This window comes from Dermacentor variabilis, chromosome 7, assembly GCF_050947875.1.
Source record: "Dermacentor variabilis isolate Ectoservices chromosome 7, ASM5094787v1, whole genome shotgun sequence".
NCBI lineage: Eukaryota > Metazoa > Arthropoda > Arachnida > Ixodida > Ixodidae > Dermacentor > Dermacentor variabilis.
Genome location: NC_134574.1, coordinates 146,915,169 through 146,935,025, shown reverse-complemented (window position 1 = coordinate 146,935,025; position 19,857 = coordinate 146,915,169). Strand labels below are relative to the sequence as shown.

The 19,857-nt window shown below is 50.3% G+C and overlaps 1 protein-coding gene across 3 annotated transcripts in view; it reads right to left on the bottom strand.

Moving 5' to 3' along the window:
- Positions 1-19,857, bottom strand: part of LOC142587198 (kunitz-type U19-barytoxin-Tl1a-like) — a 137,421-nt gene that overhangs the window by 7,676 nt on the left and 109,888 nt on the right. Inside the window, exon 1 of one of the 3 annotated variants that reach the window (XM_075698075.1) lies at positions 1,329-1,417. The exons of the other annotated variants lie outside the window; for them this stretch is intronic. Coding sequence (XP_075554190.1) covers position 1,329 — 1 coding nt within the window. The 5' untranslated portion in view covers positions 1,330-1,417. Of the gene's footprint in view, positions 1-1,328; positions 1,418-19,857 lie in introns of those variants that run through there. 3 annotated transcript variants of the gene reach the window in all.

Sequence of the window (19,857 nt, the reverse complement as noted above, 5' to 3'; positions counted from 1 at the left end):
AGAGGTGGAATTTAGCAGCTGGTTCAGTTTTGTACCACGTTTTCGAGCATTGAATTACTGTTTCGTTCACAATAAAGTGAAATGGGTGGTACCTGCAGTGACGACGCTCATAAATGGCGATTTTTCTGAAACGGAATAGCGGCGCCATCTGTCTTCGCTACGGGGTAAAGGTACGTTCCACCGTGGCGTTGACGGAAGACACCACCACAGATCAGTGGGTGCCACCCTTGCGTTGTAGCAAAATCGACATTTCTTCAGAACATCGCCGTAGCCGACGCGTGTAGCGGCTTGCGAATCAACCAGGATTTTAATCCTCGCAAGAGTTAAACGAAGTTGAATCCACTCGAAAATGTCACCTCTGTACAAAATGGGAGAGGAGAAGCTGGATAGCGACAGCAACTGCAATACTCCTGTATACCTGGCGCTTCTATTTATGGAAGACTCAATATATATAGGTAATTGTGAATGAAGCTTGTATGATCGACTGCCTTTTAGGTTCTTGTATGCTGCTCTGCATTACATCGCGCCACAATATAGCGGACTGCATAGTTTTGGCAACTCGGTCTCACTGCGTGGCAAGCGCTCTACCATTCGAATAAAAGGAAACAAAACCGCGCCAGCCACCCAGCTCTTGTTCGCCCGACATTCTCAGCTGCACCGGCACCGCAACCACCTGCTTTGTCTTTTGCTGCCGCTCGACGAAGCGCTAGCTGTTGTGTTTATAAAGGAGTGGAACAACCACGTTCTCGGTTTCCTCTCTTCTTGTCGCCCGCAGCGCCACCTAGCGAGCATCTTCCGTCTCATCTGTATACACTGTTCGCATGCAGACGGCTGCTTTTCGCTTGCGAACTTCTGGATAACCGAGAAACTGGATAGTGACGAAACATTCGCAGCGGGCGATAGAGACACGCACCGCGAAGCAAGATGGAAAACAAAAAGCGATAGTAATCGGGTCGGCTGCATCTGTGGGAAGTCGACGAGAGAACGGCGCAGAACTCAACAGAAACAAACACAACGAGTCGTCGGAAACCTGCGAAGAGCGCCCGTAAATTGGACACGGCTCGTTGCCGAGGTGCGAAATAGCGGCACGACCCCCATAGGCTTGTCTGTCCGTCTGCTGTGTGTGTGTGCATCCGTTCGTCTGCTAGTTTGACCCGACGTGCGCGTGTATTCGAGCCGATCCAATCCGATCCATCCATCCATCCATCCGATCACCCATCCATCTGCCCCGCAGCGGCACCGCAGCAACTAGCACCTTCAGAGGCGAAAAAAGGAAAAGAAAGAAAACAAATGAACAAACGGTTGTCGAGAGACAATCTGCGTCTCACTCGGGCCGGTGCTAAGTTGCCGTCGGGAGCTTCAAAACGGGTCGTGCCATAATGCGAGGGAGAGGTCGGGCGGAGAACACGCCGGTGACGTTTGTTGGGGGGGGGGGGGGGTGGTGAAGAAGCGCGGAGGCGTTAGATGCGTTAGAGGCAGCACAAACAACAGCGACAAGCTGCTCGGTCGGCGCAACGCCACCGCTGAGAAACAATCTGCGACTCCTCACAGTCGGGTACCGTAGCATGCACTCACGGCTTGAGCCGTTGAGTGCCCTCGAAGCGCCCTGTGCCGCGCGCCCGAGGGCGGCACTGAGGAGGAGGAGGAGGAGGGCAGCGCGCAGGTGGAGGGAGGAAAGGCGACAGGGCCACCGCCTGCCGTCGATCCGCCGCAGCTTCGGTGATCCATTATCGGGCTGGCGCGTGATTGACACTCGGTCGCGACGTTTAACACCTCAGCTCGAACACCTTTCTGACGGACGAGCGCTTTCGTTCCTTCTGTACGGTGTGTTTCCTTTCTTCTTGCTTTATTTATTTATCCCCCACCCCCACCCCCGCGTCTTTCTGGCGCGAAGTGTAGGCGACATGCATGTAAGAGAACGCGTGTAGCGCTTTACTGTTCGTTGCTTATGGTCGGGGGGTAGGCGGGGAATAGAAGCGAAAGTTTGCAGAAGCGTTGTAGACAGCTACACTACAATGATGGCCTCGGCGGGGTACGTTGCGGAAACGACATCCCTCCGCCATCCAGCTTACCAAGCTTTTTTTTTCCCGTGAGATTATTCGTAAACTTCTATTGCGTTTATTTATTTTCCGGTCGGTTTTGAAGTTCTCGGAGGGAAACACTCTGAAGGTGCTGTGCGCCCCATTTCGATGGCACACAAGACGAAGCGCATGCTGTAGTTTCGTGGCACTGCTTCTGCGACAAACAGACCGACCGTGCCGAGCGTTGTCCACGCGATACCGAGGCAGGCTTCGGCACAAAGACGCAGTAGGTCTTTCACGGAGTGGCCGGCTTGCGAGGCACTTTAAGCGAAGCACCTTCTTTCTTTTTTTTTTTTGGCTCTTTGAAATTTGTAGATACTGGCTGATGCTGTACCACCGAGTGGACAGAAGCCCATGGTCTACTATTGACTACCGCACTACCCACCAGCACACTTATCCACAATCACACTATAGGGCACTGTATACGTCGTGCCTTTATGCAATATAAATGGAGCCGCAATGGTGTCCTGGCTGGTCCTGGTGGTTGTTTTCCAGTGGGGTGGTGCAACCCGAGACAAGAAGGGAAGAAGTTGATGTTTATGCTCTTCAAACGCGGCCAGCTACAGAAGTCACTGAGTATGGAGGTCAGTTGCAGTAGGTCAACATAAGTCAACAAGAAATTTGCACTTCCAGCGTGGCAGAGCCGGTGGCCAGAAAAGGCAGCAGTTTCGTCCGAAAGGCGAAGCATCGATTGCCATATCAAATTAGTGGACGGTTGTACTAAGTAAGGATAGTCGTTTTACCGGCCGTGTAAACTTGGAAACATTCGCTTACTAACTGAATCAGCAATCATTGTGCCAGTGCCCACAAGCAAACGTGAATACATCACGTTCGATGAGCGCGGACACTCGCTGTCAGAACGCTGGTGTGAACAAGCGCGGCAGCAGCAGCGAGCGAAGTGACCTTCGTACGATCTCTCGCTTCCGCGCAAGAGCGGCGAGAACACAGCGCGCTCAAAGGTATGAGCCGTCTGCACACCCCTTTCAAGAGCGCCCGCCCCAGCAAAATACGCACTTGTCGGCGAAGTCAAATCCGCCTCCACCCCTACCGCCTGCCTCCCGGGATGCTTCTCCGCTTTCCTCCATACATCGCGCTCGAGATTGAGCCGCGATCGTCAGTTTCCAGTCCCCCGTCGAGCTTCTTCGTTGCGCTGCGAAGCGTGCTGCATAAAGCAAGCGTAGATTCGCTGGCTCGCAAACGGGAACCGGAACAACGACGCACAGCAGCCATGGGCAGCGAATATCGTTTCTTGCTCTATGCTTTGTTTAGTGCGCACATTCTGGTCTGTTATCTGGGGCACGCCAACAGCCACGACACGAAGAAGGAACTTATATTCACCGGAGACATCGACTTAGGAAAACCAGGAAATCGGTGTTAAGCGACTTTCACTGAAGAAGTCTTCGATGCGCGTATCGTCAGGTGTCACCCTATAAAAAGCCATCACTATATGCCGCGTCGGGAACGGGTGGGGCGATCGACCACGCGGTCGCCATTCAACTCTAGACATTGAAAATTTTTTTCGACGTCTCGTACACCTCGACGCGCGTGCCGCTTCGCACAGTTGTGCCAAATCAACGACAGCACCCATAACAACTGAACGCACTCGAGAAGACGCGCGAGGCACGATTTTGTTGGATGCGTCGTTCTGCATTCGTGACATACGACGCCCGCGAAACCTTGTGAAATCATGTTATAGTTGAACTCGTGTCGGTGTTGACGAGCGCCTGAATTTCTGACGATCCGTAACGTGAGGAAACTGTGTCAGTCCAGGGTATTTACAGGTGCGCCGCGCACAAGAACAATACGCACATGCGTTGATTTCAATACATTTATTGAGCGTTTCTACCGAATTGCAATGGCCGTGGCATTGACATAGAAATTTTCGTCACCTCGTCACATTTGCATAAACATTACATTTGCGTAATTAGCGCTACTTTTCATCAACATTTGCATACGTATCAAGGAAAGCTTCGTTTAACAGGGGTTCACCTATACTCGCGCGTGATCCATCGACATTTTAGTAGTATTTGTTATATGCTTGGTCACTGACAATTTTCCTACTCTTAGCATTTCGTACATACACAACAGCTAAAACACTTAGTAGTGTGTATACTAAGTGCAACAGACGAACGCCGACAGTATATACGCCGAATCGCGGAATCGCCACGTAAGCCACAGTCGCTGAGGCAAGCCCGGGTACTCATAATGTGGCGTCCCTTTCTGAATCCGTCTTGGAATACATTTTGCCATGCAGATTCCTTTTATTTGTCTTGTTCTTCTTCTTTTTCTTGTTTAATGCTTGTTCTCGCCATGACTGCATCGACAGCTCGCGCGACTTTTCTCACTTCTTTTGCTATTTGCTTTGTCTGTCTATCCACTTGTCACCCTGCGCCTTTCACAATGGCGGGTCTTCGCGTGCTCTTCGGCTGGGTGCAGATAGTCGCCTAGCAAGTGCATGGGTGTTGCCAGGTCTGGCTCACCGTCGCCCACCTCCGAACTTCACTCACTGCCACCTCATACGCCACCTGCCCGTCCCCTCGCTCTCCAACCACTTTAACTGTCGCACACCCTGGCTTACCGCATAGCGGCGCTACTATAGCAGGCCACAAACGCCTTGCACTCACGCCCACAGCGCCGATATGGCCGCACGACGCATAGAGACGTCACTGTCACTCGAACGCTCCCGCGAGAGCTAAACGCTCGCACAGGACTCGCGGCTTATGGCTGAGGCGGCTTGGAAAAAAGCCCGGACGCGCGCCCTCCCGCGCGCTGGGAGTGGCGCCACCTACCCACTACTGCCTTTTTTCTCCGCTCGGCGCGCCACGAGCGGGCTGTCAAAAGCGGTCGTCGAGTCGAGGCGCGCCGTCCTCGGAGCGTTTCTTTCTAGCGGTGGGCTCGGCCGCTTGCTTTATCGCAGCGGACGAGTGGGCGTTGTCTTCCGGAAGCGTATAGGCGACGCGTCCACCGTCTTCTAATGCCCTCAAATGAGCCGCTAAAGAGAGAGAGAGAACAGAAACGAAGCGGCGAGGACCACATTTCGCGTTTGACTCGCGCGCGCGCTGCGTGGGACGATGTGTGAGTGCCGCCCGTAGAATTGACGCCCGTTTGAAAAAAAAAAAAAAGCGTATTGTGCACAGCGTGTGTTGGTGCAGCTGTCGCTGACGTGTGTGCGTATGGTACGCCACGTGTCATAGGCACAGAAGAGGCCCCGCTGCGAAGGGCTAGAATGAAAGGGTGGGGTCATTTAAGGCGCATTCTTATGGGGGCGACATGCTTATGGGGGCCTGCCGTCAGGCGTTAGTTAGCTGGCGCTTTCAATAGCAATAATAAGAATAATAATATTTGAGGTTTTACGTGCCAAAACCACTTTCTGACTATGAGGCACGCCGTAGTGGAGGACTCCGGAAGTTTTGACCACCTGGGGTTCTTTAACGTGCACCTAAATCTAAGCACACGGGTGTTTTCGCATTTCGCCCCCATCGAAATGCGGCCGCCGTGGCCGGGATTCGATCCCGCGACCTCGTGCTCAGCAGCTTTCAATAGCAATGCGGACATAGTTAATACATTCCTTTTTTTTAAATTTTAGCAAAGTAAACTATTAGACGATTGGCGCATGCTTGTATCGAGGTCAAAAATAAACGCGTGAACGAAAGCGAATACAAGGACGACAGTAGCACGAGTCTTTGCTCACTTATACGGTTATACCAGCATACAATTCCTTATTCTGGAACTCACGTGAATGTAGCTTCTCTTTTCCTCTTCTTTTTCGAAACGACGTTTAGCAAATCTGTAAGAAACAGCTGTTTTAAGCCTTTCACGATGAATTTCCTGACGAGGGGGAAATCAGCCGCGTCAGAACGGTCAATTTCCATGTAGGTAGTTAATAAAGTTCACTAATCAACTTCTTAATCATACAGCTTAGGCCCCGTTTGGCAATTTCGAAATTGAATCCGGTCAGTGGCGCAGTCACGTCAGCTCAACATAAAGTGCCGCCACGTTTAAGGTATTCGTCCGACAAAGTACGATTAAAGAAATGCGCGGGTGCTCTAGATAGGATCGTAGTGAACTGCTGGAGAGGCGCTTTTGGAGGATGTTTGGATCGCACCGCTGGTACGATCTGTTGGGAACTCGGCGCTGACGCCCGTGGTTGTACCTGGGTCGCAAGCCCCAAGGGTAGCGTTGGCCTGGCGGCCTGGGGTACAACTGGAAGCATCCGAAGGTCCCGGCAAAGCATGAGTCGACTGGTAACAACAAAACAACTTGTTTATTTTAACATCGCAAAGAGTTGGCGGTCAGGTTGACCGAAGTAGAGAGACGGGAGAGCACCTTACTCAACAGAAGAAATCGGAGCCCTCTTTTTGGCGTCCGGGGGCAGCTGTTTTTATACTCTCGCAGTTGAGGGCAAGAAGGAACCCCTCAATAGACGAGCACGTGATTGTACAATGGGCTAATGGTGACGCACACTGTCGTAGCGCTGCCGGTCGGGCACAATGACTGGAATGAGAGGGTGATCCCTGCTTTCGCATCGCCTGGTTCAGGCACAATGACTGGAAGGGGAGGATGACCCCTGCTGTCGCATCGCCTGGTTCAGGCACAATGACTGGAAGGGGAGGATGACCCCTGCTGTCGCATCGCCTGGTTCGGGCACAATGGCACATACACTCACACACGCACATGAAGACACGTGGCATCGGAACATGCCTGGAAACGCCTGGAAACACCTGGCGGGGAGCGTTGCGGCGACGACGAACGGGCCAAAATGTCTGCCGCCCCGCCGCAGTCGCGCCGGCAAAACCGCGTGTCGCAGGCGAAACGCAACAGACCGCCCCGCCGGGGGAAGGAGATCCCGATGGACAGGGGACTGCACCCGCTGTCCGGAGGGATGTCGCTCGATGATGCTCATAACCGAAGTCGGGCGTCCCTCGACGTTTCTTGAGCGCAGCGCACAGAGAAGGCCTCGTTCTCTCGTTCAGGTTCGCACGGGACACTGCAAAGTGACTTCGGGAGAGTTCACATTTTTTGTTCTCGTTCCCGGCAAGCGTTAGAACTACGCTGAAACTCAACCGCTCAGTCAGCAAGCACGGCACAACCCTCACTAAGCCCTGCCAGGCTCTTTCCCCTTTTTATACCACTGCCTAGTTCCTTACAGTAGTCTAGCATCACTCAGAACGCGTCCACAAATTGGAAAATTGCACTAGAAAGCATATCATCACTTTGAAACACTAAACAAAAGCAATATGTTAAAAAAAAATCCTGCCTCAGGAAGAAAAACATCAGTAACCAACAATTTTGAGGCTGATTCCTACGTTAGGGGCTTCGACTTAAGCCATCGGCGTTACCGTTGAGACTCCCCTTTTTGTAACGCACCTCAAAGGAATATTGTTGTAAAGCGAGGCTCCAGCGCAGGAGGCGGCCATTTTTGGGAGAGATGGTCTGCAGCCATTGGAGAGGGCAGTGATCCGTCTCAATGATAAACCTCGAGCCGGCTAGATAGCATGACAATTTCTGAACGGCCCACACGAGACACGCACACTCTTTCTCGGTGGCGCTATACGCCTGCTCACGACTGGTCAGCTTACGACTAGCATACAGGACGGGGTGTTCTACTTCTCCATTTTCCCGTTGGCACAGTACAACGCCCATGCCTCGCTCACTAGCATCGCACTGAACAACGAACCCTTTTGTATAGTCTGGCGATCGTAGCACAGGCTGGCTTGTTAGGGCACTCTTTAGGGCGCTAAAAGCTCTTTCCTTTGTCTCGTCCCAGACGACTGTTTGAGGCTCTGTCTTTCTTAGAGCATCCGTCAGGGGAGCCGCGATATCAGAGTACCTGGGGATGTACCTCTGATAGTAGCCGGCGACACCTAAGAACGACCGAATATCGGTCTTCGTGCGTGGTTGCGGGAAGTCTCGCACAGCGGCCACCTTTATTTCAGAGGGGCGGCGACGACCCTGACCAATCACGTGACCGAGGTAGACAACCTCGGCCTGTGCTAACTGGCACTTAGGAGCCTTGACTGTCAAGCCCGCTTCGCGCAGGCGGGTTAGCACTGCCCGCAAGTGTGTCATATGCTCAGACCAGGATGCGGAGAATATCGCTACGTCGTCTAGATACGGTAAAGCGAATTCTTGCTGTCCCCGCAACACTTTATCCATGAGGCTTGAAAAACAGTATGGCGCGTTCCTCAAACCAAAACTCAACACTTTAGGACGGAATGTTCCCATTGGTGAAATGAACGCCGCATACCTACTAGCCTCTTCTGTAAGTGGAACCTGCCAATAACCCCTGACAAGATCTAGGGTGGAAATAAACTGAGCGCTACTAACTTTCTCAAGGCGCTCCTCGATGTTAGGGATCGGATAAATTTGATCCTTAGTGATGGAATTAAGCCTGCGGTAGTCGACGCAAGGACGAGGTTCCTTGCCCGGTACCTCAACTAAAATCAAAGGGGAGGTATAATCACTCTCACCTGCCTCAATAACACCGAGCTGTAGCATTTTCTTTACCTCAGCCTCCATAATATCGCTCTGGCGGGGTGACACCCGATACGCCTTGGATCGTACTGGCTCTGGGGAGGTAAGTTCTATGTCATGAGTAAGGACAGAAGTCCTACCAGGCCTCTCAGAGAACAGACCTTGAAACTCTTGTAATAGCTGGTGTAGTTCGGTTTTCTGCTCGGGCGACAGCGGTGCTTTACTGATAAGGTCACTAATGACTTGACCGGTGTCTTCCCTGTTCGTCACTGAGCCTAGTCCCGGAAGCTCGACCGGAAGCTCTTCAGGAACGTTTACCATCATGCACACCACTGCTTCCCTTTGTCTATAAGGTTTGAGCAGATTACAGTGGTAAACTTGCTGTGCTTTCCGCTTTCCTGGCAGACTTACCACGTAGTTAACGTCCGACAGTTTCTGAACAATTCGTGCTGGGCCCTCCCACTGCACGTCTAGTTTGTTGTTTAGCGATGTGCGCAATATCATGACCTCATCGCCCACCTCAAAACGACGGGCCCTGGCTGTCCGATCATAATAAACCTTGGCCCTCTGCTGGGCCTTTGTCATTGCTTCACCTGACAACTCCTGTGCCCTTCTTAAGCGTTCGAGCAGCTTAAGTACGTACTCCACCACGACTGGGTCGTCGCCCCTACCTTCCCACGATTCTCGAAGCATGCGAAGCGGAGATCGAAGCGAGCGACCGTACACCAGTTCAGCTGGCGAAAACCCCGTAGCCGCATGCGGCGCGGTCCTTAAAGCAAACATCACCCCAGGCAGACACAGCTCCCAGTCAGTTCGATGTTCAAAACACAACGCTCTCAACACGCGCTTCATGACGGAGTGGAGCTTCTCAACGGAATTCGACTGTGGGTGGTACACTGAGCTGTGTAGCAGCTTTACCCCACACCTTTCGAGAAAAGTTGTCGTCAAAGCGCTAGTAAACACTGTGCCCTGATCTGATTGGATTTCTGCAGGAAAACCAACTCGCGCAAATATGGACAGTAGTGCATTGACTATCTCAACTGAGCTGAGTTCTTTAAGAGGCACTGCTTCAGGGAACTTTGTCGCTGGGCAGATCACAGTCAAAATGTGTCTGTACCCCGTGGCTGTTACCGGCAGAGGTCCCACTGTATCAATAACGAGCCGTCTAAAAGGCTCCGTTATGATAGGTACCAATTTCAACGGCGCCCTTGATTTGTCCCCTGGTTTGCCCACCCGCTGACAAGTGTCACATGTCCTCACGAAATGGTCTGCGTCCCGAAAACACCCTGGCCAATAGTACTCTTGCAAGAGACGGTCCTTAGTTTTCTTAACTCCTAGGTGTCCGGACCACGAACCCCCGTGTGACAAGCGCAACAGATCCTGACGATAGCATTGAGGCACGATCACCTGATCGAACTCCACTCCTCGGCGGTCTAGATACTTCCGGTACAGGACTCCACCTCTTTCCACAAAACGCGCAGTTTTCCTGGCGATACCTTCTTTGACATTGCAGCGTATGTTTTCTAGGCTACCATCCTTCTTTTGCTCGGCTATCAAAGCCGACCGGCTGACTTTTAGCAACCTATCAAGTCCGTTTGACGTAGGCGCGATGAGCAAATCAGTAGATAGCTCTTCTAACTTTCCCGTGTCGGGCGTTTCCTCTCCAGTATCTGGCGCCTTTAACGTTACAGACTCAAGTTTATTCAGTTCGGGCGTGCTCTGAATATCAGCTTGCTGCGCCTCTGATCCTTTTTCGTTGTTTGTTAACGTCGGCCCCGCAACTACCGCCTTTGCAGCGAGCTCCCGAACCTTCGATCTGGTTAAGGCCTGAACACTAGCTTCACCAAACAAAAGCCCCTTCTCGCGCAGGAGGTGATCGGACCTGTTTGAAAATAGGTACGGGTACTGGGGTGGCAGCATAGATGACACTGCCGCCTCCGTCTCAAGCGCTCCGAAAGGTCCTTCAATAAGCACTTTTGCTACCGGCAGACACACGCTATGAGCTTCCACGGCTTGCTTGATCCACGCGCACTCGCCCGTGAACATATGGGGTTCTACGTAAGACGGGTGAACTACATCCATCGTAGCTGCGGAATCGCGAAGCACTCGGCACTCTTTCCCGTTCACGAGGAGGTTTCGCATGTAAGGCTCGAGAAGCTTCATGTTCTCGTCAGTGCTGCCTATTGAAAAAAACACAACTTTTGGTGTTGTTTCCGGACACTGCGCCGAAAAGTGACCCGGCTTCTGGCACGTATAACAAACGCCCGCTCGCCTCATCTCGAACCGCTTTCTGCGTTTGGCTGCCGCCGTCTCTTTACGTCTGGTCGGACTGCTTTCACTCGCATCCGCACTACGCGTGTCCCCCTTTAATCTCATGGGCGTGAACTTCGGCCTCTCAAACTTCGAGCCAAATTCACCCTTTTGACCGTCCTTAGCTCCGCGAGCCCGACGCGTCACAAACTCCTCGGCTAGCTCAGCGGCTTTAGCCACCGTACAAACGTCTGGCCTATCCAAGACCCAGTATCGCACGTTCTCCGGTAACCGACTATAAAACTGTTCTAGCCCGAAGCACTGCAGAACTTTATCGTGGTCACCAAACGCTTTCTCTTCTTTGAGCCACTCCTGCATGTTCGACATAAGCCTATACGCAAACTCTGTATATGACTCACTTCTGCCTTTCTCATTTTCCCGAAACTTCCGACGGAACGCCTCCGCAGACAGCCGGTACTTTTTTAGCAGACTCGATTTTACTTTGTCGAAATCCTCTGCCTCGTCTCTATCCAAGCGAGCGACTACGTCGGCCGCCTCGCCGGGTAACAAAGTGAGCAAGCGCTGTGGCCACGTTTCCCGAGAGAACCCCTGCTTCTCGCACGTTCGCTCAAAGTTAACCAGGAACAAACCAATGTCCTCTCCAAGCTTAAACGGCCGCATCAGGTCAGTCATTTTGAACAATACGCGTTCTCCTGCACCGTGTGCCTGACTTCCATTACGAGCGCGTTCCATCTCTACCTCAAGACGCTTCATTTCCAAAGCGTGTTGACGGTCACGCTCTTGTTGCTCTCGCTCTTTCTGTTCTTTACGTTCACGCTCTTCTTTTTCTTTTGCAGTCTCCCTCTCTTCAATGGTCTCAAGGCATTCCGACAGCTCGTCATCCTCAGCCTCTAACTCAAGAATAGCCTTTAGCAGTTCTGGTTTTCTGAGTTTGTCTGAGACATCCAGACCCAACTCTCTTGCCAGCTCCAACAATTTCGGTTTGCGCAACGACTTCAAATCCATGGCTGCTCTGAATGCTGCTTTCTCTACTTACTATTGTCTTGCCGCAAACTAACCCGGCAGCAACGACAACCACAAATACCAGCTCTGTTTCTGACACTAACAAAAGCCTGGCAAAGCTGAGAAGAAGAAAGTCCCGCACTCACCAAACCTCGCAGCCAAGAGTCCAGCGCAGTCGTTCCGCTGCAGGCAACCAGTCATCACACAGGGCTCGTTGCACTGCTCCCGGATCGTCGTTGAGCTGCTCAGCATACAGTCAACTGCATCTCTTCGCTGCTGGCCTCCGTTGTCGCGATCTCACCGCTGGCAGACAGTTGTTTGAAGTCGGAGGCGATCTCACCGCTGGCAACCAGATGTTTGAAGTCGGAGGCGATCTCACCGCTGCCAACCAGATGTTTGGATCGCACCGCTGGTACGATCTGTTGGGAACTCGGCGCTGACGCCCGTGGTTGTACCTGGGTCGCAAGCCCCAAGGGTAGCGTTGGCCTGGCGGCCTGGGGTACAACTGGAAGCATCCGAAGGTCCCGGCAAAGCATGAGTCGACTGGTAACAACAAAACAACTTGTTTATTTTAACATCGCAAAGAGTTGGCGGTCAGGTTGACCGAAGTAGAGAGACGGGAGAGCACTTTACTCAACAGAAGAAATCGGAGCCCTCTTTTTGGCGTCCGGGGGCAGCTGTTTTTATACTCTCGCAGTTGAGGGCAAGAAGGAACCCCTCAATAGACGAGCACGTGATTGTACAATGGGCTAATGGTGACGCACACTGTCGTAGCGCTGCCGGTCGGGCACAATGACTGGAATGAGAGGGTGATCCCTGCTTTCGCATCGCCTGGTTCAGGCACAATGACTGGAAGGGGAGGATGACCCCTGCTGTCGCATCGCCTGGTTCAGGCACAATGACTGGAAGGGGAGGATGACCCCTGCTGTCGCATCGCCTGGTTCGGGCACAATGGCACATACACTCACACACGCACATGAAGACACGTGGCATCGGAACATGCCTGGAAACGCCTGGAAACACCTGGCGGGGAGCGTTGCGGCGACGACGAACGGGCCAAAATGTCTGCCGCCCCGCCGCAGTCGCGCCGGCAAAACCGCGTGTCGCAGGCGAAACGCAACAAGGAACTGCTGACTGCAAGGACACGCATTCTTTAATTTTATTTATTCATACTGCAGGCCAACATACTGGCCCATGCAGGAGGGGTAATACAGTTGACAAGGTAATAACAATGCAACAAAGATAATAAAAAAATTTATATATAAACAGTGCATGAAAATGATGCATCCCATAGCCTCGTTACAAAAAGTCACAATGCTTCCCTTAGCACAGTAACTACAACAAAATAATCGCAGATTTGAATTTATATGTGGATCAAAACGGTGTGCCAAACAACAATCGGACACTAAACATAACTAAATGCAGTTAATTGTCGCACATTTAGAAAGTGGCGTTAGTCTTAAGGTTTCTGCCACGCAAACGTGACGTCAATGTCGGCGACACGTAGCGTAAAGTGAACAATTAAAAGAGTATCAGTGATTCTTGCTAATTGGCGATTTGTCAGGCAAGTAATCTCCGCCTCCCCTGGTAATACGGGAATTCCTTATAACTGTGAAACTTGGAGGGTTAGCAAGTGAGTTTCAGAAGAAAGCACATATAATAGGGCCACACTGCAAGCAATGGAACGAAACAGTAATGCAGATCCAAACGGACATGTCGGAACCTACGCGAAGTGAAGCTAATAACCCTGCGATACAGGAAGAGAAATTACACGTGCAAACTGTGGTTGCTTGAATGTTCTATCATTGCGCATCCTGATAAATGTAATAAAGCTTTCATTTTGCTTTCAAACGTTTATTTCAGGAGATGCAGAATGTGCCCTGCAGTGGACAACGTGCGCGCCAGCTTTGGTGAGTGTTGGGGCCGAAAGTTTTCTTTCTTTCCTTTTTCTTTTTGCTCCAACAGGCTAAGATCTTGCGTCCACATTAACAAACATAAGCTTGATAAGTTTGGATGCGGCACACGTTACTCTGCGTTATGCAATATGCCAATTTTGCTGGTAACGTGCAAGTACACCTAGCAGTGACGTAGTCGGGAACTTATTTCATGGCGAGTGGCTCGCACTTGACTGAACAGGGTGTGTCTGGGCACTCGTGCGTCGTCGCACATCGAATAATGCCATGTATCCTGATAGACACTAATCTGGGTTGGTGTGGTGGGGGAGGAGGGCAGGGGGAAACAAGGGGGCTCGTGTACGGTGCCCCGACGCCCCGGCTACGCCCCTGATACCTTAAATTTAATGTAATTATATGTCGCTTTGCCCTAGCCGACCAGTGTTTTTACGTATTTGTGACGCGCTATATTTCTGACGGGAAAAATAGCTGATGAAAGGAACATGCTCATCGTCCGCAACTAAACATGATTTGACAGGTGGTGTTTGTTTTGCTGCAGCAGCAGCAGAAGCTGGTTAGTGATTGGATTTTTCCTTGCTGTGAGCTTGCTATGAGCACGAAAAACTCCCGATACAGCTTTCTGCTGCTCCGAATACCTGCAAAATAAAAGTGTTTTGAACCTGAAAAGGACGTACTAAAAAGAGTAAAACGAATGCCAGTACGCCCTTCGGTAAAGTCCTTCTTTTTCGAGCTCCACACCAATACTTTACGTGTGAAACCGTGGCTAGATGAAAAAGGACTTTCCGTGCCTTGGAGCGTCAACTGTTTACTATGCCGGAAACCCGAAGCAGAAGAACACATTTTTCTTGACTGCTGGGACGCTGTGTTCCATTGGGACATCTTACAGAGAACGCTAAAGAAGGACTTGCCGATTGCACCATATGGGATTCGTTTCTTGCCTACTCTAAATGAAGACAAAGTATACCCTATGACATGTTCGTGCTGGTGTCCTTACATAGCTTAGGGAAAACTAGAATGGCCGTGAGACATGCCGAAATAAACGCCCGGTCTTTTAGAGAATACTTCATTGAAAGCATTTGTCATATTAAAGAAATGTGTAATTTGCAAAAAGAAAAACCAACATGGCTCGGTGTGATGACTGAGCTAGCGAATTTCAAGCGTTTTTAACCCTGTGACCGCCAACCAATGGCAGAGATTTTGTCGTGACTGTTGTGTATTGTCGAAATGTCTTGTTTTGTATGTTGCCATCTCGGTAATAAAGAAAAAGAAGTGTTTTTCCGAGCGGGAAAAAAAGCCCGCGAATATACGCGCAAAGTGCCTCGATCGAGCGGCGCCAGTCGCGCGGGAAATTTTTGTTGCCAACTTTCTTGACCTGTTCCTCCATCCGCTGTCCACGCTTTTCAAGTACACATACTTGTGCACTTTGGCTGCCCATTTATTTTCATCCATGTGCTTGAGCCGTCTTTCAAAACTAATTTTGCTCATGCGCTTCTCTGACTTAAAACGAGGCCTAACCCATGTCACCCTGTGCTGCTTCATTTGTGGTTTCACCGTGGGCTCCCGAAGCCAACCGGCCTACCGATTTGGTTCACTTACGACCCCGGCAATATATCCCACAAAATGTAATTTGTAAACGCTGGCGCATCATTGCTCCTTTCCAGATTGCACGCATCACCTAACATTTATTGTGGGCCCAAAGTGTTCTATGTTTTATTATTGCTGCATTCCACTGCCTTTTTATTTTCAGATTCTCTTGGTGGGTGCTTGAGTAAGTCTTCCCTTCGTTTAGGTATACGCCGATGTATTCCTATTGGTTGAATATGGGTATGACTTGCTGTTCAATTGACACCGCGTAATTAGTCGTCTCTTCACTAAAGATCATAACTCCATATTTCTCCGTGTCAAACTTGAGGCCTGGATTTGTCACTGCGTTGCCACATATATTCGCAAGTGTCTGTAAATCTCTTGCATTGTCCGCCAGTCCCACTATGTCATCCGCATACGGCGGTCCGGTGACCTTCCGTTGCACCATTTCTCCACTAGATAAATCAAGACCTAATTCCCTTTTTATTTCCATTCGTCTTTCTATGCCCTTAAAATAAAGCGTGTTAACAGTGGAGACAGAGGACACCCATGCTTCAGTTCTTGATTAATTCCCACCACTTCATTACATTTTCGGCCTTCCCACGCAATTTGTGCTCCGTTGTCTCTATACAGCGTGTTTCAGCGAACACATTCAAAAATCATTAAAAGTTGCCTGTGGCAGATATGACAATTCTAGTTGATGAGGTCGTCTACTCGAAGCGGCGGATAATACTCGTACAAAAAATGGAGATGTAAAATCGGCTAATCAATAAAAAATCACTAATTAACTTTCTGACGAATTACATTATGGCCCATATTGCAAATTGCAAATTATAGCCGTGTAGTTCGCAAGGCGGATCCACTTGGAACGAATTTTTTAGATGACACCAGTTTCAAGATATAAATTCCCGAACTTTGCGGAGAAATGCATTGGCGTTCCAATCACTTGTGTGCTTCAGTGCATGAAACGACGTTTAGTTAACAAATTAACTGGAACGCCAATGCATTTCTCCGCAAAGTTCCGGAATTTATATCTCGAAACTGGTGTCGTCCAGAGAATTCGCTCCAAGCGGATCCGCGTTGCGAAGTACAATGCTAGGATTTGCAAATTTCAATATGGGTCATAAGATAATTAGCTAAAAAGTCAATCAGTGAATTCTTATTAATCAGCCGATTTCGCATTTGAATTTCCTTTTTGCATGTATTGCCCGCCGCTTCTAGTAGACCGACTCATAAACTAGAATTGAGCTATCTGCCATCGGTAACCTTCGAAAGAATTGGAAAGTGTTCGCTGAAACACCCTCTATATATATAGACGCGTCTATACGCTGCTTGTCCTTCACAAAGTGATTCATTCTTGTTGGTTGTGCTCGTGAGCGTCTTGCTGTAGTTCCCCGCTCTGCGCCGAGTCGTTGAGTTGTTTCTGGCGTTTTCCGTGTCGAACCTCGCGCTCTGTATTTCTGCGTTTCCGTTCTTCTTCAGCGAGCGACTGCGGTCGTCTTTGCACCATTATAAGGCGGATGCGACGCTGCCGCGGCGATATCAACTACTCCGGAGCGACACTTGCTCGTGTCCATGCAGCCCGTTGTCAATGTCAACCTCATCGAACATGATCCGGCCGCTATTCATTATGCAATGCTTCATTGATGGTTCGCAGGCTTGTTTAGTGCTTGTTCTTTATTCAAAGGTACGCTGCTATCTGTGTTGTATGGTTGATTTAAATGAATTTGCCCGCTTGCGGGGGTTATCAGCCATTGCATTCGCCTTACGTGACGGGCACGTTTATCGTTGGGTAGGAGGCACTGAAACGCTCGCGCTTTTAAAGAAAGTTCCGACCTTGCCTCCCCCGCCTCTCCACCCATCACGAATGAGCAACGAGAGGAATCCCTCGAGAGTAGCAATCTCTCCACATTGAACTCCAGGCTGTCCAGACGGCCTGGCCACGACATTGCAGCGCGACTTGGTCTCCCGATCCCATCGTGGGCAGAGCCACCGACTTGATATCGGGGAGCCGAATATCTTATAGTTCCTCAGGACTCTGTTAACTAAAGTTCTTGTCCTGTCGTGCCCTGCACGTGCAGCTGAACGTGCCCGACGAAACGCGCGCGCTTTCTCCGAAATGAAAGTGCAGCGCACTTGCGTATGCACGTCCGAGGAAGGCGGACTATACGTGTATCCGTACACCTGTGAACTGCGCGATCGATGGCACGCGCCTTTCCTGCGACCATCCTTGAACCTGACGCGAGATACGAGCTCGCGGGTTCGAGCGGGTGGCGCTGCACACCCGATGCGTTTTCCGTGGCTGCATGCGTAACAGACTATGCGCAATCTAGACGCCGTAACCGCGGCCACCGATCGGAGAGCAGACTCCGTTCCCACGTGGCGAGTGCTTTCCCGTATAGTGCGTTCTCGTCAACGGTGTAATTGACTTGGAACGAAGAAATCGAGGGATTCGAGAGGTCGATGATCGCGGCGCCTATAGCGCGACGCTGCCCAAGGACACTCGATATGCCCCATGTAATACTGTGGACGCCGAAAACGCGCGAAGCGCGAATGACTGTCAACGGCGAAACGCAAAACGTTGTATACGTACACCGTGGTGACGGTGCCCGTTACTGGCAACGGTGAAACGCAAAACGTCGTACACCGTGGTGACCGTGCCCGTTACTTCCAACGTATAAAGCAACAGTGGGGGCAACGCGCGACGTATCGTCTGACAATGACCCGCCACGCTGAGTCAGTGACTCGTGACGTAGATTTTCCTACGAGAATGGACTATAGGGAGCACTAGTGCTTACGGTCTGCGTGTGCTGCAGATGGGGTACACGCGGTTCGGCTGGTCTGGGAATCGTGATTTTATATGCATATGTTTACTCTATAATGTTCCTCCTTGTGACCTGAAACTGGTTCGCGATTTTGCAATTGAATCATTTGCCACAAGACACTCCGTTGCGAATCCAACAAGTCGCAATGGTTTCGAGCGTGAGCTGCGACCTTCGTGGTCGCAGCTCACGCTCGAGTGTTGTTGGGAGTGTCACGAGTGTTGTTGGGAGTTTTAGCCAGCGCCTCCACTCACAGACCTTGGCGGCGGACGTGGAACGTCCATCATGCCGCAGGCGTCACGAGAACGTGATCTTTTTGGGTGAAGGCAACTGGTCAATAAACCCACATATGCTACCTAAAGGCATCAATGTTGCCGGATTCGGGACCCTCGTTGTGTAATCAACGAGAAGAAAGGGGGTTAACCGAGGTGCCCGATTTTTATTACACTCCCAGGGTTCTACTAAGACACATAAATACCCAAGAAAGTGGATGGAAAAACAGCGCCGCGGTAGCTCAATTGGTAGAGCATCGCACGCGAAATGCGAAGGTTGTGGGTTCGGTTCCCACCTGCGGCAAGTTGTTTTTTCATCCACTTTAATTTCCATTAATTTATCGTTTCATTACTTCATTTATTAAGCACAAGTAATTTCCCCTGTGTTGTCCTTGGTGTCAGTGTTTGTTGTCTTCTGACGATATGACTAATAAAAATAGGGCCCCTCGGTTAACCCCCTTTCTTCTCATATATATATATATATATATATATATATATATATATATATATATATATATATATATATATATATATATATATATATATATATATCACTGCAACATTGAATCACAGGATCGTGCAGTGAAACATGTCAAATGGAATCACGTAGGAAGAAATACCAGTATATCACTGCCAGTGTAGTATACCAGTATAGAACGTCAGTGATGCACTGATATTCTTCCTATGGGCTTCTCTTCCTTAACCAACACATAAATATATGGCGGTCCTGCCGAAACGTTAATATAGTTATATTTTGTGCGTTTGCCTTGTATACAGGTGCATAGTTATATAAAAAAATGGACAAAATGCATGCGTCTTTGGTATAACACAGCACTCATAACGCGCAACTGAACGAATGAAAATTAACTCGTAACCTAAGGAAACCAAGGTGAACGTTCACTAATCCACGAGCAGGTAGCTTCACGCTCAGGTGGCTTATGTAACAGGAAGCTAGCTCTGCCAAGAATCCCAGTGCAACAAGGCTGGTGACCCTCTTGCGCAGTGCCTCGGGCAAACGCTTGCAGCAGTACGAGAATATTAGCTCTCCTGTTTCTTGCTCATGCCACACCAACCGATTAACCGAAAAAATTGTAAAGTTGGAATTCTTAAGGAGGGGCCGAGCCCCTCCTTAAGAATTAGAGGGGGCCTGGGACGCTCCCCTCCCCTTGGTTTTAAGCACTCTGTACTTAACAATTAGTATTTCGTCTAGATCCACTGCTTAGTTCAGGTAGATGCTTTTACTGTTACAGTCAGTCACGGGACTGGCATATAGACTATGCGCAAATCGCAAGAAACAAGACCATGGACATCTATGTTGTCTATACGGCAGTCGGGGAGTGGTCCCCTCTGTCTAAATCTCTCCAGCGATTCGGGACAGCTTCATTCGGGGCCCCGAAGCGCGTGGCGCTAATCCCCTCAGCCGCATCCGGAGCTCATG